Source organism: Rhagoletis zephyria, unplaced genomic scaffold (assembly GCF_001687245.7).
Source record: "Rhagoletis zephyria isolate East Lansing unplaced genomic scaffold, Rhagoletis_zephyria_1.1 Rzeph_scaffold_00334, whole genome shotgun sequence".
Classification (NCBI taxonomy): Eukaryota; Metazoa; Arthropoda; class Insecta; order Diptera; family Tephritidae; genus Rhagoletis; species Rhagoletis zephyria.
This window is the reverse complement of record NW_016157418.1, coordinates 146,196-168,043: the sequence shown is the minus strand read 5'-3', so window position 1 is coordinate 168,043 and position 21,848 is coordinate 146,196. Positions and strand designations below refer to the sequence as shown.

The window sequence follows — 21,848 nt, the reverse complement described above, 5'->3', positions numbered from 1 at the left end:
TCTTCTAAGAAAGGTTGTGATAGGTAATACCGTATGCCATGAAGGTCCAGAATTTGTGAGATGTCTGCCTCGAGCAGAGTTAGGTTAGGTTAGGTTAGGTTAAGCGGGCAGCTCGCACAAAGACACATTACGATGCCCAGGCGGTTTCCCCATACCTATCCCTAAAAGTCTTGGAAGCATTTTGATTCTCTAGGTAATCCTAGATGTCCTTCCAGTAGAGCTTTCCTTAAAATATCCAGGCTCCCGAAGTGGTGATCCCGAAGAAATTTGAATCGTTTACCTCGAAGTGCTGGGCACACCCAGAGGAAGTGATTGACGGATTGTGTCTCCTCCTTATCACTGAACTTCTGCAGAAATCGTTCTACGGGGCTCCAAACATGGGTCGTTTCCTCAAGTCCTATCTTATATCCCTTTCTAACACATTCGTCCGCTCCTCACTTCCCGGAACACTACTATGTCCCGGGACTCGATAAAGATTGATAACGTGTTGCTGTAGAGCTTGTAGGGATCTTCGGCATTCCTTGGCGCATATCGAGTAAGTCTTTGCCGACTTTGATGACAGCTTGACTTTCAACAACGAAGGTAAGTTTAGATGAAGCTAGGTCGATCAACCTCACCCTCAACCTGACGATTGCATACACATATCTCAGCCTGGAAAAACACTGTCGTGATCTCGAAGTGTATAAGAGTCTCTCAGAGATAACTCCTGAGAGAAAACGCCAGATCATGTTTCGATGTCCATTTTGCAGCTGTCCTTGAAAATGGGTATTTCGTCATCTCTGAGAGTAATATTAAATTCCCTGTCACTTCTGTTACGAAACCGGATACCGGCATTTCGATCTAAGTCAGTTTCCGTGACCTAATAAACAGAGCTACTGTACTCCACACCCACTATATCAAAAATAGTGGCGTGGCACTTGCCCTGGATCATAGAGCGCTCTTAGCTGGGGTACTTTTGACATATAGGTCAATGAGTGGAATATCGAGAAGTGTCTCTAGCGCCGCCTGTGGCATTGAGCAGACCGTCCCCTAGTACATATTGTCCGTTCTGCTGCTTCCAAGGGCCGATTGATGCCGTGAATATCCGCCAGGAGGGAGAAAACGATGAAACCCAGCATCTCTTTGCATACAAAGAGCGCAACCGAGGCTTCTTTTGCCATAACCTCCACGTTGAACCCCAGCAGTTGATTATCCCATAACGAGTATACTTGCTCCCATGGGCTAAGGTCTAGACTAGTCCGGAAAATTATATTTCTTAGTATAGAGTACAAGATCCGTTTATTCCGCATTGATGCTGAGCCATACTTTGGTTGCCCAATTTTATTTGCCAATTTGTGCTCGGCTTATAAGTGAGCTAAGCGTGGACATATGACTATGACGTGGACTTCATTCGGGAAAACTGTGAGTGCAGCAGGAATTTCTTCCATTTTATTGAGCTTTTTTTTTGACCACCAGCGACCAAAATAGTTGCGACAGTACGGCCTTCTGTGGTGTAAATCTGTAGATCCCTGCCGTCTGTTTATGCTTTAAGTTAAGTGACAGTTTTGGTTATTTTACTTACGTTTATTTAAGGTTTATAACTTTTGTTTCATAAAAGCGTAGCACATAACATAACCAGCACTACACATTTTAAACTTTTTAAAAAATTAAAAAAAAAAAAATCCACAAACTTTAACAATCACACTCGAAAAGTTTTACACTTTTTACTTAAAAACATTGTTTGACAAACTTTAGGTATGCAAATGCAAATTTTAAAACGCTAGAAAATCGCGTTAATTTTTAATAATTCGTTTACTAACGGTGTTAGGCATACATACAAAATAATTGTCGAACATATTTTATATGGGAGAAAACAATTAACCCCGTCAGCCAAGAAAAAAATATTAAAAATTAGTGCAATTTCCTAGCGTCTTGAAATTTACCCTTTAATCAACTCAAATTAAACGGGATATAAAACTTCGTACCTAAAATTTTTCCAAAAATGTTAAACAAAAAGTTTTACAATTTTTCGAGCTTCTCTTTTCTTTGTATTGAGATCCTCAAAAGATCTTTGCAAAGGATCTTTGTAGTGGACAATTTCGTTAGGCGCAGTCCTTAGGTTCATTACCATATGCAATCTAATTTCAACTATATATATACACTGCCGCAACAAAGTATTGGCCCAGCAAATTTTTCACAATATATGCAACAATTTTCATTCTAATATTTTTCGGGTAATTTCGTATAAAAATATGGTTCATTCTACAACAAAAAGCATAAAAATATAATTCCTAAATTTTGTGCAAAACTCGCGAAAATTCAGCAAATTTTCATGAAAATTTTCAACTTTTTAATCAGATTTTTTAGAATTTTTTTGTAGCCCAGCCCATTTTATTATAATAAAGTGCAAGCTTTAAGCAGCTAGGAACTACCGTTGATTTTTGGCAATTTTTTTCACGCAGTCTCATCCATACAAAAAATTTTTTTCGAAAGAATGCAAAACACCTTCAACAAAAAAAAATCTCAAAAATCAACGCGATTTTTGACTAACTCCGTACTTGCATTTTTTTTACTAGAATTTAATGGGCTGCAAAACTGCATACTCAAAAAATTTTAAAAAATCTGATTGAAAAGTTGAAAATTTTGATAAAAATGTGCTGAATTTTCGCGAGTTTTGCGCAAAGATTAGGAATGATATTTTTATGTTTTTTGTTGTTGAATGAACCATATTTTGATATAAAATTGGCGGAAAAATATTAGAATAAAAACTGCTGCATATATTGTGAAAAATTTTATTGCCAATACTTTGTTCCGGCAGTGTATATATTTAGAGACTCCAGGGCTTGGCGTACATCTTAACTGCGAAGAAGAGTACAATCTGCCTGCCATACTTATTCGAATCCATTTCAATTGCTTAATTACAAGAAAGCAACTTCAAGAAAAAAAAAAAACATTAAGTATAAAAAAAAATCAGTCCAAACTGGAAAAGAAATAAAATATTAGCACAAGTTTTGCTTATACTTTTCAACTCACATCCACAGTTGCAGCCGGGACCAAATTATAGCAGTTGCAGCGGTGGAAGCAGTTGTGCGGCGGGCAGGCAGGAAGAATTCAGCGCAAAGTGCCTTTGAATATTTTATGAAAATGAGATTGGTTTTTGGGCTACTCGTACTCCTACCAGCCTTGCAGCAGCAGCAGGCAAGCGACTAACAGCCAATACTGGCTCGCAATCAGCACAGCAGGCTCCTCTTTCCCCACCCATATACATTCACTCATTCATTCCTACACTGACTCACTGGCACTCAAACATAGACGTTTTGATGTGGCTGGGTTTACTACTACAGCTTACACTGTTTGCATGCTGCGAGCTGCGAGCTGCGAGCTGTTTTTTGTATGCCTTTGCAGTGTAAATGTTGTTGTTACTTCTTTTATTTGCCTTGTTTTGTTTGGTCTGATTATTTTTGTGGTTTTCAGCCGTCAAGCAGTCACAACCAACATCAGACGAAATAAAATTGAATTGAGTTGAGTAATTTTTGTTGCGCTTTGTTTTATTACAAGCTTTCCGTTTTCGCTGTCTGCCAACCAGAACCGCAAAATGCGCCCTACACCCCACCCACTACAGTTCACCGGCTTCGCACGCCTACAGTCGACGAATCATCATAAAATTTTTGTACATATATTTTGCAACTGTAATTTCTCTGGTGATTTAACGCAATCAAATAAGCAAACAGAGTAAAACCGAATAATGAAGTTGTTTTTTTTTTTTTTTTTTTGTAGGGGCGCAGGTAACTACATACATACATAACAGCAGGTAACAGGTGGGTGAGTGGGCGGTGACTACTTACTGCGGCATTGGCTGCCAGATTGGCATTGTTGTGCATATTTTATTTAAGTAAATGGCTACAATTTTGTATTTGAGTTTTTGATTTCTCGACTGCTTTGACTGGCGTGGCGTGCCGTGGCGTGTAATGTATTTGTTTACAAAAACGCCTAAAAGCAGATAAGTAAACAATATAATGTATAAATTTTTTTTTTTCCTAGAGCATGCAATGTGGGAGGTAAGCGCAAGCGCAACTTGTTTGCCGGTAAAGCGCCCACAAGTATGCTGTAAAAATAATATTAAAATGCGCTGTGTTTTTGAAAAAGTCAAACAAGGCGGCAAACAACAAAAAAAAAAAACTCGCAAATGCGCGAAAAAAGTACTAAATTAAGACCGACAGGCAGTCAAACAAACAATCAAATGCACTATTGTTGTGCTTAGCCGTCGCGCTGGAACACTCACTGACACGCCTATCGTGCTGCTGCTGCATGGCTGTCTGTTAGTCTGCATGTCTGACTGCATTTCCAACTGTCTGCATGTCATTTTGTTGCCTGCAAGCTGTTGGCTTGCTGAATAATTTTGTTGAAATTTTCGTCCATTTTGCACGTTCTCTGCTCTAGCCTGCCTGCCTGCCTGCCTAGAGCCTATAGCAACGCCGCCTCAGGCCACACCTATACAAACTTGGCATAGTTTTTAGTGTCCATGTTGCTTTTAAAAACTACATAGCATATTTTGCGGCGCACAAGCTTGCAAATGCAAATTTCTTTGCCTTTGTTTTGGTAACCGCAAATGCAATGGAGTTGTGAAAAATTTGCGCTGTTGCATTTTTTTGTGGGATGAAGTATTTTTTATTTTTATATATTTTTTTTTTTAACTATTCCTATCATGCTTAATTTTAGGCGTAGAAAAGTTGGCAGTTGTTTGTCTGTAAGCGCAGACAATTTTTCTGGTATACAAATCCGTAAATGTGCGCCTATGAAAGTTAACAAATTAAGTTATAAGAGAGATTCAGAAAGGATGAGGCGAATTTAGAAATGCAGCCTAAAAGTGCAAAAGCCACAAATCCTGAGGTCAGCTGCGCTTCAAAAAATGATGGAGCATTAAGGGAATGTGTTGCAAAAGTAATGGTTATTTACTGCTTATTACGCTATGGTAATAGCTAAGCAGAAAATAGCACTCTCTTTTTTACTTCTAAGCAATATTTCACAAAAATTTGGAAAAAGAAAATTTGGGCGGCAAATTACATACCTAAGCAATTTTTTGTACACTTATTTAGGTTACGAAACAAATTTATTCCCATTTTATTAGAAAAAGTTCTGGTTTCTATTCAAAGAATTTTTTGGAAAAAAGGGATGAAGTCAAATATCTCGAGAACAAGAGAAGATAGCGAAACAAATTTTACAGAATTTTAAAGCTTTTGAGATGGAAAATTATGGAGGAAATATAGTCGCGTTGAATAGAATATTAGCTTTGACTCCTAAAATTAAAGGGTTTTCAATTCTATTTTTTATACCTTAAAATAGTAAGCAATGAACTTTTAAAAAGTTTCAGACTCATATTTTTGTTGTTCTTGATTCAAGGAATCCATTTTCGTAGTTGCGACAACCGAATAACATATTTCACTTGACTATATTTTTTCTGAAGGTTAAAGTCAAAAAAATCTAAAATTTTACTTTTGAAGGCCATTTTAAAGATTTTATTAAATGAAAAATTGCCTTAAACTCTAAATTTAGATACATTTTTTTTAATTATTTTTCATTTTTTTTTTTAGTTTAAAAAGTGTTTTTTCGGTTCTGGTGACCACTAAAATGGATACCTTGAGGCAAGAACAGCAAAAATATGCGTTTTAAAGCAGGGACCGAAAATAATAATAATAAGAATAAGTTATAGAGACTGAAGAGAGAAGCTAGACGTATTTTCCACAATATGAAAAGGCAGGTCGAAATACTTGAGGGCGAAGAGCTTGGAATGATGGCCGACAGAAAAAACACCCGAAACGTTTGGTAGAGAGTTGAGTTACTTACGTAAGGTTTCAAGACTCCTCTAGGAACAACCATGGCGACCTAGTGACCGATGTTCAGAACGTACTCAAATTATAGAGGGAATACTTTTCGACCCTTTTGAATGGCAGCAGCACTCAAATCAGTGGAGAAGACGAACCCGAGCCCCCAGTCGATGACGATGGAATCGATATCCCAGCACCTGACTCTGACGAGGCATGAACAGCGCGATTATGCTGATGAAAAGTAGCAAAGCTGCTAGAGCTGACAGCCTGTCAGCCGAGCTATTCAATTATGATGGCAAGGAGCTAATAAGGTGAATGCCCGACGTTTGGATTTCAAGTGCGCTCTGCCCAATCCACAAGAAAGGCGACGCTGCCATGCATGCCAACTATTTTATCGAGCGTGTTGATGTGAAAGACTGGAGCCCTCCGTCAACGAACTGATTGCGCTTTAACTGATTGTGGCTTCAGTTCAGAGTAGAGGAGAACCTCTCCGAGCCGTTTGATACCAGTCGTGGTTTCGTGTGATTTCTTTAATCCGACGTTGGAGAAGAGAACAAAAGTCGCAGAACTGAACCGCTTAGGCACAAAATTTTACAATAAGCGTACAATTGCTGGCGTATGCCTACGACATCGACATTATTGTTACAAATAAGGGCTACGTCTGTTACAAATAAGGGTTACGTCTGTTCTAAAAGTATTCAACGCGGGTCGCGATGGTTGAAGAGGAAGTCTCACTGCCATGGAAGGACCAAGCGGATAAGGACTTGGCTTCACTTGGCATTTCCAAATAGACGTCAGTTTGCACAGCAGAGAAACGGGTTGCGTACTGCTTTGGACTCGGCCATAATCGCGTAGGCGGTTATAGCGCCAAATAAGAAGACGAAGAAAAACTTTATGCGCTATTTTTGTATCCTAGTTACATAGCTACTACGAAGCCAAGGTTGTGTTCTAGTGCTTTTCATGCCAGCCGATAACACTTCATAAATTACCCTCAAAACTCATGGGAAAAGTAGTATTATCATCTACAGTTAAGCAGGTTTCTATAATGTGAGAAAATTAACATACAAATTGTATATAATTTTTGGACAAAAATTTACATATAAACCTCTAAGCATGTGGGATTCCAGATGAGCTCAATTTTGATGGAAAAAATAATTAATAAGTGCGCCTAAAAATGTACAACCAATTTTGTGTGGCATATTTTGCGGCAGGCCGGTTACTTATTTTGAGATTTCTGATGTTTAAAGCTCAGCGTAAAAAATTCTAGAAACTACAATCAAAAATGTTGTTTTTAAATTATTTATTTGGCATACTTTTAGCTGCTTCAAATCAAAATGATTACTTTACTGCATTCGCAGCTTATTGCACTCTTAAATCGCATTATTTCTCTGCGAGTTTGAGCCACTTAAAATCACTTTCATTACATTACTGCCCTTAAAAAAAAAAAAAAAGCCAGCGAGATTTGAACAAACTTTTATTTAACTTCAAACGACAGTTTGTCTACCGCAAATCGCGTAATTTGCCATACACACTGTTAATACTGCTCACTATTTCACTCACAGGTACATAAATGACTTATAAACTTACCCACAAATCTACACAGTCAGCCACTTTCGTAAATAACATTTGGCAAAAACCGCATTCATGCTGCTCACACAGAAGTCAGCTAACTCACAGCGCATTAGCGCAAAAAACTTTTAATCTCTTCACAAACATACCCAGCGCGTACATTTAGATGAGTTAAATTCACTACACATTCAAGGCAACGCAACGAGTGCCAAAAAAAAGAAGCATTTTGCGGCCATCATCAAAAAATGTATAATAAGTATTTGCAGAAGTAATCAACTCACAGTTGTTGCAAATGAATGAGGCAGGGAGGTTGAAAGCGTATGACTGTATGCAGTAAAACAGATTTGCATTTATGTAGCATTGCATACTGCTAGGCGCATACACATGCTATTCAGCACCAGCCAGCGTCATTCAGTCGCATGAAAGGAAGTATATACTCGTTGGCGCTTCAAAATGGCTGTGAACAAATTGAGTTTAGTTTTTGGAGGACTGTGTGAAAACAAAAAACAAAAAAAAAAAAAAAGAGTAAAAAAAAATTACAAAATGAAATGAGACGAAAATTGAAATGGCACAATTTCCGCAGAATTTTAGGCACACATAAACGCCCGTACATTTATGTGTATGTATGTAAATCCATTTCCAAGAACTAAGCCAGCCTAGCCTGCACATTTGCTTGTGACGCGCCATTTTGTCACTCAATTTTTTTTCTTTTGGTTTGCAATTTTTGCCTACAACTTTTACGGAAGGCAATGTGATTGAGCGCCAAAAAGTATGCAACACTATGGCGTGCTTTCTAGAAAATGTGCCTGTCTGTAATGTGGCCTAAGTGGCGGCGTCTAAGCGTGTGCATTAGCGAAGGCGCGTGGCGTTTTTTTGTATTTGTTTTTATATTTTTTCAAAACTGAATTCTCTCAGCCCACGCAATCAAATGAGGCTAGCGGAAGGCTGACGGTTAGGTAATTCACTAAAAAAAAAAAACGAAAACTAAAAATGTTAGCGCAACAAAAAATTAAATTACACTCACATAAGTGTTTGTATATTAATGCAGGCATGCTTGCCGCCACGTCTACCACACATTTTCTTCGCATTCACATTTCAATTTTTTTGCGTTGCTGCTTTGTTTTTCACTTCCTTTACTTTTGCTTTGTTATTCACGCCATATTGAAATAATAAGTGCATAATAAAAGCCACCGCAGTGTAAACACATCACATCGACTCACACATACCACACACACACACACACACACACATGCAGTCGCGCTCCCAGACACCCGCGTCAAAGCAATTTACTTACATTTGCAGTGCGCCTGTTTGTAGGCAACATTTCCATTTTCAACGCAATTACCATTTCCGGTTTCCTCAAACGTTTTGTCGCTAGTTTAGTTAGCTTTGTGAGTGAGTGAGTTGTGTTGACAATATTTTTTTCCTTTGTTATTATTGCAATTATTTTTATTGTTGTTAAATGTAGTAGCTTATGAATGAAGTGTTTTACTTTAGCTTTTCCATTGCATACTTTTCAGCACTTTTGTTAAAGAAAGGAAAATATTCAAGTATTCGTTTGCATATTTTTCCGCGCTCAGAGGTAAATATTTGGTTTCTAGAGGGCAAAATTTTATTCGAGTGCAAAAAAAAAAAAATTCAAAAGATTACATATAGTATTTACTGATATCGATAAAAGTCATTGCAACGATAACGAATACATACATATTGAGCGCTGATAGTTAATGGCATCAATAAGTATATGTAGATAAAATTATCGATAATGATTTAACCTGCAAAAACGTTGGTTCTGGAAAAATTTGTATGCAGAACGATATAGCAGGAAAGTATTGATATTTATATCGAACTCGATTACAAAAATATCGATAAAATATCGAAAATAAGAATATAAGTACGTAGGTATTATATCGACAAAAATTTAACTACATCAAAATGACATTCCTATCTATATCGATAACTACCGAAAAGTTTTTAAATGATTTCGAAACTTATTTATTACGAAAACGTAGGGAATATAAGAAAATTATCATTGGAAGACTTGGATATTTCTATTCAATATTGAGAACTATTAGTATATTGAAGCTTACGCAAAGTTATAAATAGAGTTAGTATTAAAAATCGACTATCCGGCTATTAGTGGATTAGCAACTTTTTTGTATAGGTTTATAGTCGAATAGCAATTATTCGATTAACCGACCGAATTCGACTAATCGTTCTCTTTCGGCTAACGGCTCACTATCGTATAGTCTGAAAATCGACTAACCGAAATTATTCGGTTGGGCTTTGTCAATAAGCTTCAGTATTCAAAAAATATAAAACAAGCAATGTCAACTTAAAGAAAGCAACTAGTCGAAAAATAGAAACTGAACGGTTAGTCGCCTAATTGTTTGTGAGCGGCTAATTGAAAAATTCGATTGAAAAAGTAGACTAGTCGGCTGGCTAACAAGAGCTCTAGTTATAATATCGATAAGAATGTAAAAATAAATATTTCCGTACAAAGCTTTTTTGAAAGTTTTAAAAATTTATTTTTATAATAACATTTTTAGTTATCGAAAATAAGAATTATCAGAATTTTGTTTTAAAAATTCGGTAATGAACTTTTAAATTTTAAAAATTTCAGTAAGAAAAAGTTATGAAATTAAAAATTATTGGTAATTTTATTAACAAATATATCGATTATATTGATAATATGTTGATAAATTTGCCGATATTATCGAAAATAAGAAAAGCTAAAATTTCGATCGAAAATAACGGTAATAAATTAGTTTAAATATTTTAGTAAAAAATATTTCATTTGGACGAGATGTAAAAATTGTCGATAATTTTAACTAAAAACGTATCGATAATATACTGATAAATAAGCACCTATGTTTTTAGATACATCGATAATTTAAAAGTAAAAAAATCAAAAAAAGAAATAACGTATACATAAACATAGTACTGACCAATTTGGTTAACTTATTTATTTAATATTTCAACGATAAAAATATTTTTTTTATTTTTTATTTTTTTTAGAATCTTTTAAGTACAAGTTTTTAGTAGCTAGGAATTACCGTTGATATTTGGCAATTTTTTCACGCAGTCGCTTCCATACACACAACTTTTTTCGTAAATACTTTATATGGAAAAAATGCAAAACACCTCAACAAAAAAAAAAAATCAAGAATCAATGCTATTTTTGACTAACTCTAAACTTGATTTTTTTTACTAGACTTTAATGGGCTACAAAACTCCACACTCAAGAAATTCCAAAAAATCTGATTAAAAAGTTGAAAATTTATTGAATTATCCAGAGTTTTGCACAAAGTTTAGTAATTATATTTTTATAAAAAGTTAGCGGAAAAATATTAGAACAGAAATTGGTGCATATTTAGTGAAAAATTCGCTGTGCCAATACTTTTTGCTGGCAGTGTATGTATCTACGTATGTATGTATGTATGTATGTAAATATGTACTCTAGAAAAATTTTCTCTCTGTTTCCAGGTCTCAAGAAAAACGAAAAATTCATATAAAATGACGCACAAGAAAAGAAATTTTCTTCTATCAAAATGTCTTAAATCAGTTTGCAGCAAAAGCAGGGTGCTTTTTCAAGCAACAGAATTAATAGGGCAATTCATATAAACGCGTAAAAGCCTCATATCTACGTAAACCTCGTAAATATGTTTAATTGTGTACGTAAAACCGGTTTATTTACGAGATTTACATAGTTACGAAGAATTTACGCGTTTATATGAATACCTTGAATGAAAAATATGTCTTGTGATTTTTCTTCAGAGCTGGATTCTAGGCTTTAAGCAATTAACATATGCAATACTTATTTTCGGGCTCTACGCTGTGAAAAATAGTATACACTTAGGTAACTTATTTTTCATCAAAGCTTTACAAAATTTTATTTTTTTTTTATGTTAATAAGTACAAAGTACATTTTGTAAATACGTACATATGTATGTACGTATGTATGTATGTCAAGGATTGAATCACTTCAATTCAACAAGCATCCTCCATATCGAAATGAGGCAATTGAAAATGAAGGAAATTTATGTTTTATGTTTACAAAACACAATGACCTACTAATTAACTGCAAAAAACCATTAAAATGCTTCAACAAATTGCGCACATTTCAATTCAATATCACTCATACGTCACGTGTATCCACACACACACACATACACATATATGTATGATAGGGATGTTTCGAATGTCATATTTGTCACATTGGCGAATGCGAATGTTAGGAATAACATTAAAAAAGCTATAATCAACTTAAGTCATCGTGTCTACTACTTAAATTTTTTTTTTAATTATTAGAACATTGGACGATCGCTTAACCTATACTGTGCACTATGGTCTGGCGACTATCATTTGTGGCCAAAAGTCGGGAAGTAACCAAATTGATTTGAAACTTAGTGTTCGGTGGTTTTTAAAGTCGCTGATTTCGAATCTGATGTAAGATTTTTGGAATTTAAAATGGCGGATCCAATATGGCGACCAAATTTTACAACTTCTTCCTTTTCAGCTTAAATTCAAATAAATGGGGAGTTCTCGAGGGCGTTGATTTCGAATCTGATAGCAGCAGATTGTTTAAATTCAAAATGACGGATGCAATATGGCTATAATTTTTTCTTTTTCACCAAAGATATATATATATGTATATAAGAAAGACCATTTTTCGCTGGAGGAATCTAATCTAGGTTGCTTATAAGACTTTTAACAGCACTTGTTGAAGGCCCATCAATTTGCTTGACCGTTTAGCGCCTGAAGCTAAAAGCCGATTATTGTCCACACCCTGGTTAGATAGATTTAGAGCCATTTCAACAATATTAGAGTGGACTCTCTGGCCATGTACTTTATAAAATTACTTTGTATGGAAGAAAATCCGTGATACCGTCAGCAAAAGAAAATAGCAAAAATCAACGCGATTTTTTGGCAACTTAAAATTTGCTCTTTATTTTACTAGAATTTAATAAGCTTTAAAACTGCATCCCAAAAATTATTCTAGAAATTAAAATTAAAATGCATGGAATCTCGATTAAAAGTTTGTGGAATTTTTATAACTTTTGTACAAAGTCTGAAATTTAGTTTTATGTGGTATTTGTTCGAAAAAAAGCTATAAAAATAATGAACCTTTAAAAAGTCAAAATAAATGTAGTCAAGACTGGTAAAAATGTTGATGCGCTATCGTTTGTCGCGGGGTGTACACATTCGCATTCGGAAAATATTCATATCATTTGATGCGAATGTCAAATGCGAATGTGTAAAATGATGCGAAACATTCGCATAACAAATGCGAATGCAAATATTCGCAACATCCCTGATATGTACATACATACATACATGCATAGAAAACGTAAGCAAAAACCGGCAACACAAAACCCGGGTTTATTGCTTGTCGATATCAGGCAACTGACCGTTTCAAATAATAAGCGAGCGAACAATCACGTTTACCCACACGTATGTGCATGTGTACATACATACATACATACATACACCTGAATATACGAATATAGCTAGATTTTATTATTATTATTACGCTTGTTCTTGTTGCCGTTTTTGATAAGCATTCATTCAACCCAAATACATACATACATACATACATATATACATATGTCTCCGTTTACAAAGCTACTATATTTGTTTTTGCCTTTTGTCAGCGGGCACACAGTTGTTAAATGTGCTGCCATTTTGCCAAAACTAAATGGCAATTAAATAGAACATTTATTTGGTTGCTGACTAGCAAGCAAAATGAAAACTGGAAAATGGAAATGAAAATGAAAATAATTGAAAACCATTTTTCCACTCGACCAAAAACTGGCTGTCGCAATATCAGCTACTGCTTCCGTTAAACGAACGAGTTTTCATCAAAAACCAAAACTAGCGAAATTTATTGGCAATAAAAATGTTTTGTATTTGATAGAAAATTAAAAAAGTAAAAACTCATCAAATGTCTAAAATACTGTAGAGGGCTGTAAACTTGTGAAATTTGTTGGGAACGCTTGGTAAATGAGAATGAACGACATATTTTGTTGAAAGAGCTGCGGCTAGCAAATATACATAAAAGCAAATAACTAATGGCGGGCAGCTCACTTAGTAAAATGTTGATGAAGGAGTTAGCTGACAATTTCCTGATATTCATAGAGAACAAAGCTTGGATTTAAATGTAGATACTTATGCACCCGAAAGTTTCCGAAAAAAAAAGGTCCGAAAAAAATCTCAAAAATTACCCAAAAATTACAAAATATCCGGAAAGAGCACGTTAGAATACAAAAAAAATCCCAATTAAATTAAAAAATACATATCCGGAAAATCGGAAAAGTATCGGATAACATTCCAAAAAAATACGGACGTTTCAAAAAAAACCGAGAATTTTCCACAAAATCTGAAAAGTTTTCGATGAGTCCGATGTTACCGAAAGATTTGAAAAGTTTCCGATAGATGCGAAAAGTTTCAAAAAAATCGAAAAGTTTACGAAAAATTTCAAAAGTTACGAGAAATCAGAAAATTTTTCGAAAAATCCGAAGTTTAATATTGCTCCCAAAAGTTCGCGAAAAAGTCGAAGTTTACCGGTACTCCGAAAAGTTTCCCAAAAATCCGAAATGTTTCCGAATACTCAAAAGTAAAACAAGAAAAGTACCAAAAAGTACCGTTAACCTTAGGAATGGTCCCGCAAAATCCGCTTAGAGTTGCGAAAAGTCGGAAGATTGCTAAAAACCAATAAGATTCCGAAAATCCAAAGTCTCCCAAAAATCGGAACATTTCAAAAAACCCGAGAAGTTGCCGAATAATCCGAAGTTTCTGAATAATTCGAAAGGTTGCCCAAAGAATTCGAATAGTTTCCGAAAAATTCTAAAAATTACCAAAAACCTGAAGTTTCCCAAAAATTCGAAGTTCACTACTACTCCGAAAAGTTTACAAAAAATTTTTAATGTTTCCGAATACTACTCAAAAGTGGGACATCATAAACACCGAACAGTACAGTTAAACTCTGGAACGGTGCCGAATAATCCTAAAAGAGTGTTGAAAAGTCTAGAACCACCGTTTTAAGCCCCGAAAGGTACCGACAAAAGCCCGACAGTTCTCAAAAAAGGAACGAGAGATACCAGAAGATCTTGAAAAGAATCCGAAGTATCCCAAAAAACAATCCAAGATGTAGCTAAAAAATCTTTACTATTCCCGATTAAGTCCAGTGAAAATCGTCAATAACTAGTCTCGAAAAACTCCGAAAAATCACACACAGTCTTTGCTTTATTCGAAAATGTTTTCTTTCTTACGGACAGAGTCCAGCAGACAGAATCAATGAGAACTTGTTGAAGCAGGTCCCGAAAGTCGTCTTAGTTAGGGATAAACTCAATACTTTTAATCAAAACGCAGCAGCTCCGATTCTGTGTTAAAAAAATCTTTTTTGGTAAGGAATTCCAGGCCTAAATTGTCTAGCTCTGTACATTGCTCACAGGCGAATCAAAGATGAAGGACATAATATATGCGGATTAAATTGAAATGGGTTTGAAAGTGGGCCTTATAGATATATTTTCAAAAACAGCTAAGCATCTATTAGGGCAGTACAATAGGATGATCACCTCAAAGCATGTCTAGGAGAGTTTTCCAATCTTCATCTCTTGTCAGCGAGAAACATAGTAACACAGTGCTTTTAGGTAACTGCGAGATCGCAGAAAAAAAGTTCGGCTACGAACAGGCGAGGGTATGTTCATCGCCTGTTCTGGGGGATGGAAGAAAATATATTGCAGCCACACTTGGTCTTGCAATTAAGGAGGAGGTAATCTCAGCATGGAAAATCTACTAATAGAAACTATTTGCCATTTATAGGCGGCGTAAAATTATGTGTCCCTCTGTTTGTGTTATGACGGCTAATTGAAGGAGAAGATTAACCAAACACTTGGCAATAGGGTAAGCGCTACAAGATTAGTATGTATTATTATTATTAAACTCCCAACGTGGTATTTAGGTACTCGGTAGTGTTCGCCGATTTTAGACACCTCAGCTTCTTTGACTTTTTTTCGGTGGAAAAGACATACATCTTTTAGATAGAGTCAACAATAGGTTGCTCACTAGGCAACTGGCTGCTCTTTTACACCCCCGCTCTCACATAATACACCAGATTAACCCTAGGGAGAGCAGGGAAACGTAATGCTGGTTTTTGTCATGAATACGAAGAGACGTCAGAGCACAAAATACTTTGTGATTGTCCGGCTAAACGCTTAAAGTGTTACAGTCTAACGCCTTATGTTTCTGTTACGAGTCTATTGGGAAAGTTGATGGCTAGTAACTTGGCCTGCCCGCTATCGAATGCTAAAATGTACATATGTATTTCCAATCAATCAAAAGTGCTACTTAAGTAAATAGAAAGGAATTCGTTTCAACTGTGAAAATGCAGTTGGGCATAAGTTAAACTGCCAGCACACCTACGGAAAAACTACTGCAGTAAAAGGCTTTCGCTCAATATTAAACTAAGAATAAAACCAATCTATTTGCAAATGTGTGTGTGCACACGCCTGCAATGATAATCTCTGTACATATATGTATGTAGATATGGATTTAGTGTAACTTACCGTTGTGTTGATGGTCGTCCAGCTATCCAGATGGCAAACAATGATATCATAAAACTGGCAAAATCTGTTAGCAAGTGAGCAGCATCTGTTGCAATAGCCAAACTGTTCGATAAAATGCCGCCTTTTTTTGTGTGGCCAGCCAGCAAGTTAGCACAACAAAAACAACAGCAACAAGGGCGTCACGCCATTTCAGCAGCATAGCCACATAGTCAACGCCAGCGAGCCACCACAGCAGTCACAGTTACAGTTACAGCCGCCGCCGCCGCCGCCGCCGCCGCCGCAGCCACATCAACGCAAAGGAACGCATCGTTGGACAAATCAATCGATAAGGTTTTCACACAGCGTTGCCAAAAAAAAGTGCCAGCCATGACATGAAAAAGAGAAAAGAGGAGAAAAAAAAAAGAGATAAAAGTTAGAAAATATTTAGTAAAACGTCAGAGCATTTGCCAAAAACAAGCAAACGTTAGTGTTGTTGACGGGTAGCCTAACAATGGTGCAAGCAGCACAGGTGTGCATTCCCGCAATTGTCAGTTGGACGTTTAGTTTTCGGTCAGCCGCTTCAATTTGTGCCACTAGTCTAACGTTGTGCAACGTAAGCTGCATTTTCACCTTTTTTGTTTTTGTAACTTTTATTTTCGGTTAACAAGTCACTTTCCTGCTTGGTTAGTTGCATCTTTACTTGCTGCAGCAGTTATCTGGCTATTTTGGGTCAATTTTTATTTTTAGTTTTTGGGTTTTTGTTTTTCAAGCACCCCGCCGCCTTTGAGTTATTGAATTTCAGCGTGGCACAGCACACTGTGCGAACAACGAAAAGGTGGAGTTGGTAAAATGTTGATAATGACAGTAGTCGAAATTCGAAATTGCAACTATTCGAGCAAGGCATACCATGCCCGCTTCAATTCACTTGCTAATGCAACTTGCCGCATGAAGGGTAAAATTGCTTCAAGCACAAAAATATGTAGTAGAAACTTGACGTTTCAATCGACAAGCTACATGCAAAAGGTTGTGGCCGGTAGTTTAAGGAGATTCTAGTAGCTTAATTTCGCTCTACGACAATTGAATTTAGCTGCGCTCATCACCATTAGGTAGAGTTTGGGAAAATTCAATTGAAAGCAAGTAATCAGTGATTATTGATGGTAGTGGGTAGTGGCAATTTTTGGTAGGAGATACAAAAAAATTGTGTTTACTTCTACATAAATAGGTATGTATTTTCATAATTTTCCATAAAGTTTTGTTCGAGTATATTAAAACTTTGTTCGAAGATTGAAAGAAAGTGCTAATGGGTGGTAAATTTTAGCAAAGTGCTGATTCTTCAACCAATTAAGTATTGTCGACCAATCATAAGTAAGCTTAATACGGACGAAAGCCCTTTCTACAAATCCTTTTTCTACCCAGTTTCAGTCAATTGAATCCAAGAAATCGCCACGCCAAATTGCAGCCAATAAAAATTCCGTAAGGAATAGCAGGTGCGTCTAAGGATATTTATGCAAAGGCTTCAGAGAAATCTTAACTGGTCCTCGGCTTATATGTTGCATATTTTCAGGCATCCCTAATATGCATAAGAAAAATTTGTACGATAGAAATTTGGCGTAATGATTTTTACAATCACACTGCATACCGGTATTTGTCAACAAATCATGGACCTTTAAAGACGAATCAGACTACTATATAATCAGAATTTCACTGGATTATTTATTGCATAATTTTAGACCTTGCATAGGATAATCATTGCATCGTTGTCAGTCACATAATTTACTACATAAAAAGGCCTTGTGACTTGTCCTAAAACTCTTTGGTTTGATACCTATATTGCAATATTAATTTTATCAATTCAATTAAAATTTTCCAACAGGTGGCAACCTTCCACAAAAATCTTTTTGGCTGTAAGCCTTTTAAAACCTTTTTCCATGTTGCTATATTTGCTTTATCTTATCAATTTTCTTTAACTCAAATTTTCAAACAGATGGCAACTCTATAATTTTTTTTTCTCCTATATATTAAATTGGACCTTTAGAAATGCAACGGTGAGAACTGCTTTTAATTCTATGTTTTAGTGTTCGAGTGATGCGCGCACAAACATACAGGCAGGCATACAGAAAATATTCTAAAAATTGTTGATTTGGCTTCCATTGCTCTAATAAAGACCCCCCATATTAAATTTTCTTTAATACCTAAAATGTACAGACATCGACCTGTTAAAATTGTATTATATTTATAGAAGATGTGGACGGCCTAATTAAATCCATCCTAGCATCTGATAATAAAGGATATTGGTAAAAAAGGAAAGGAAGAAAATTGCACTAAACTTGCTGATCGATTATTTCTATGCGCATCCCTAAATATGTACGTACATAAATATTTTTTAAAGGCAATACATATAAATTTACCTAACCTTTAAGCCAATCAATAAATTTCAAACACAAATATATTTTAGGAAAATTGCAGTTTTACAAGGCACCTTTCTACCACACACACACACACACGCACACCTCCCACTTAAGCTAACAGCAACATTTGCACTAGTAGCTTTATTGGTTCAACTTTGAATGCCTTAAGAGCACATCAAACATGCAACTACCGCTTGGCAAGCAGTTCAAAGCTGTGGAAAATCGAGACTACTGTATGTAAAATTTAGACTTGTTTATGAAATACCAAAAATCCGGACATTTTTAGTTGCAAGTCAAATATTGATGCAAGTGCTGTTGCAAAACAGTGACTTTTCCTGCCTGTTTGTCGACTTTATTGGTTTATCTGTGCACACCGGCTTAAAAGTCATTCATATTGACTGTAAAGCACAACAGCACAAGCACGCACGCACGCACGCACGCACGCAAGGCTGAAGCAGAAATAGAAGTATGCATGAATCGATATTTATGTGAATTTGCATTTGCGTTTTTTTCTTTTTGCCTGCTCTACTAAGCGCTGCTGTCACTAGTTGTTGAATTTTTCCATAGACAACACAGCCGACGGTGGAGGAGGAGAGACAAAATCAAAAGCAAATGCACAAAAGTGTAAACAATTGTTGTTTTTTGTATGCTGTCAGTGCATGTATGTGTGTGGCAAGCACACTTGTCACACATATCAATGGCGATGCAAAAGAGCAAACCTACTGGCTAAGCACAAATGCCACTCTGGTGCTGACGAATCGACCGACCACCGGCCGACGTCAGACCAACTGCCAATATAAAGCACTACCCAACACTGTCCAAGCATGCAACAATTGACAATTCTAAGCTTACATGTTGCATGCAACAGCAAGTGTGCAACACTCGTTCTTGATATGCACAATGCAGTTGCAGCTTCGCTGAAACATGCCTCTTCCCTTTGTATGTTGTACTACTTTACGAAATGGGACGTGTACACTTTGCATTTTATTGAAAACTTTAACCAGATTTTTATTTGTTTTTCGTCCTCTCAAATGTCCAACAGTCAGTCAAGCCGTCATTCAGTTTGTCAATCAGCATGCACACTATTTACCCCCCTCCTCTTTTTCATGCGCTTTTCATTTCTCTCTTTCCACTGCCAGTATGCAAAAGCAAAAGGGGGAGGGAGGGCTTATGCACTTTCCGACGAAGTTTGGCAAATTTTTCCTTGACATTTAAATTTCAAATTTTTCACTTTTCACTCTCTTTTGATGACAGCCTTCGCTCGGCACTTCTTGCACTTTGCCCACAAAATTTTCTATTTCATTTATGCTTTACTGCATATTTAATGAAATTTGGTATAACTTTGAAATTTTGTTTAATTGCCACACGAATGCATATCTCTATGCTTCGCAAGTGCAGTATTGGACAGGTCTAAGCTTCTGCAAGCCATTCATAAAAGTTCCTTGAAAGTACTGAAGTCGTCAAAGTGCATAATTTTTTTTTTTTAACTATTAATAAGCGTATTTGTAGGTAAAAATGAAAGTTTTCACCCGTTTTTTAACAGTGTTTGTGGTTAGTTAGTTGCGTTCGATTCGAGTGCTCGGCAGGAAGAACTTATGATTTTCAAATCGATTGAAAAATCGATTTTTTCATGTAGAAATATCCATTTGTCGATATTATTAACGAAATTTCTTTCGAAATAATTATCGATATTGGTCGATCTCGTTATCATTAGGTACGCATCGATTAAGGTATCGATGTTTCTCAATTTATTTATCGAAATTAATCAATGTAGTTATCGCCTGCTTTATTTCGATTTAATTATTGATATCTATCGACTATGATATTTTTATGGATTTTCATCTATTTTGCATTCATTGCGCTACACGTTTCATCTATACATATAATAAAATTGTAACAGGTCGATGTCTGTACATTATAGATATTAAAGAAAAATTAATGTGGGCGGTCTTTATTAGAGCACCACAAGCCAAATCAACCATTTTTAGAATTTTTGTCTGTCTGTCTGTCTGTCTTTATGTTTGTTCGCGCATCACTCGAAAACGAATGCATGGATTTAAATGCAGTTTTCACCGATGTATTGCTAGAGGTCTAACTTAAAATATAGGAGGAAAAAAATTAGAGAGTTTCCACCTGTGTTTAAAATTTCAATTTAGGTCAATTGATACGGTAAAGTGAATACTGCAATATGGCTGTCAAAAGAAAGAAATTTACAAAGGCTTACAGCTGAAAATATTTTTGTGGAAGGTTGCCACCTATTTGAAAACTTTAATTTAATTTAATTGATAGCATAAATTAAATATTGCAATATTGGCATCAAACTAAAGAGGCTAGGAAATTTTAATGCTGAAAATATTTTTAAGGGTTTTGCCAACTGATTGAAAAATTGTATACATTAAAATTTGTAAAATAAATGAAATATTGCAATACGAATATTAAACAAAAATGATTTGGAAGCTTACTTTTGAAAATATTCTTGAAGCGGGTAGCCACTTATTTGAAAACTTTAATTCAGTTAAATTTATAATATAAACTAAGTGTTGCCATATGGGTATCAAACGAGAGTATTTGAGAATAATAAAATTGCAACAGGCCGATATCTGTACATAATAGATGTTAAAGAAAAATTAATAGGGGGTTTATTAGATCAACAGAAGCCAAATCTAAAATTTCGGTATGTTTGTCTGTATGTTTGCAAGCGCATCACGCGCTTAAATGCAGCTTTCACCGATGTACATATTGCTAGAGCTCTAATTGAAAATATAGAATCCATTTTTTTTTTGTTTTAGTTTATCGTCGATCATTATTCCTAGGTATTTGAACGTATTAACTTTTTCCAGTGCGTCGTTGTTTATATTTAGAGTTAGCAACGCACCGTTCTCAAAATTTCGCCTTGATATAACCACAAACTTAATTTTTTTTTATTTCTGTTTGGAAGGGTTTTCGCTAAAAAAAATTTAAACTTTTCGTTGTTGCTGCCAAAAAAATTAAGAAATCTGAGACGTTACGTTTTACAATTTCATACAGTTCTCTTTACAATGCATTTCACTAAACTACTAAACGGCTGCATCGACTTGGTTCATATTTGGCAACACGTTGAAAATAAATATTCTGACCAAAAATTTACTCGGTATTTAGCTCGGGATATTCCTAAAATTCTTATACAGACTAAAACGTAAAAAACCAATATATCTCTAAAACCAATTACGCTGGTGAACTGAAACTTAGCACTGATGCATATATTACAAATGCATTAGGAAAGGGGGCATGGCTCCTTCCTTCCATACAAACTGAACTTCTCATATAGCTTAACTGATTACGCTAACGCCCTGAAATTCTACACAGCTACATATGTTATCAATACCGTAGTTATGGCGAAAAGTGGTAACTATTGGAAAGTCTGGCTCGATATACATTTACGTAAACGCGCAAGTATCATTCGATTGGGAACCATTTTCTCCTAGATTTCTAAATCCCATTGAACTATTGTAACTTTGTCTTTAATTTTCAGTAAGGTAAAATTT

The 21,848-nt window shown here is 35.7% G+C and overlaps 1 protein-coding gene across 3 annotated transcripts in view; it reads right to left on the bottom strand.

Annotated features, from left to right (window-relative positions):
- Positions 1 to 21,848, bottom strand: part of ZnT35C (solute carrier family 30 member 3) — a 220,484-nt gene that overhangs the window by 53,615 nt on the left and 145,021 nt on the right. For all 3 annotated transcript variants that reach the window (XM_017610719.1, XM_017610717.1, XM_017610720.1), the window contains exon 4: positions 15,938 to 16,058. In XM_017610719.1, the coding sequence (XP_017466208.1) occupies positions 15,938 to 16,058 (121 nt within the window). The remainder of the gene's footprint in view (positions 1 to 15,937; positions 16,059 to 21,848) is intronic.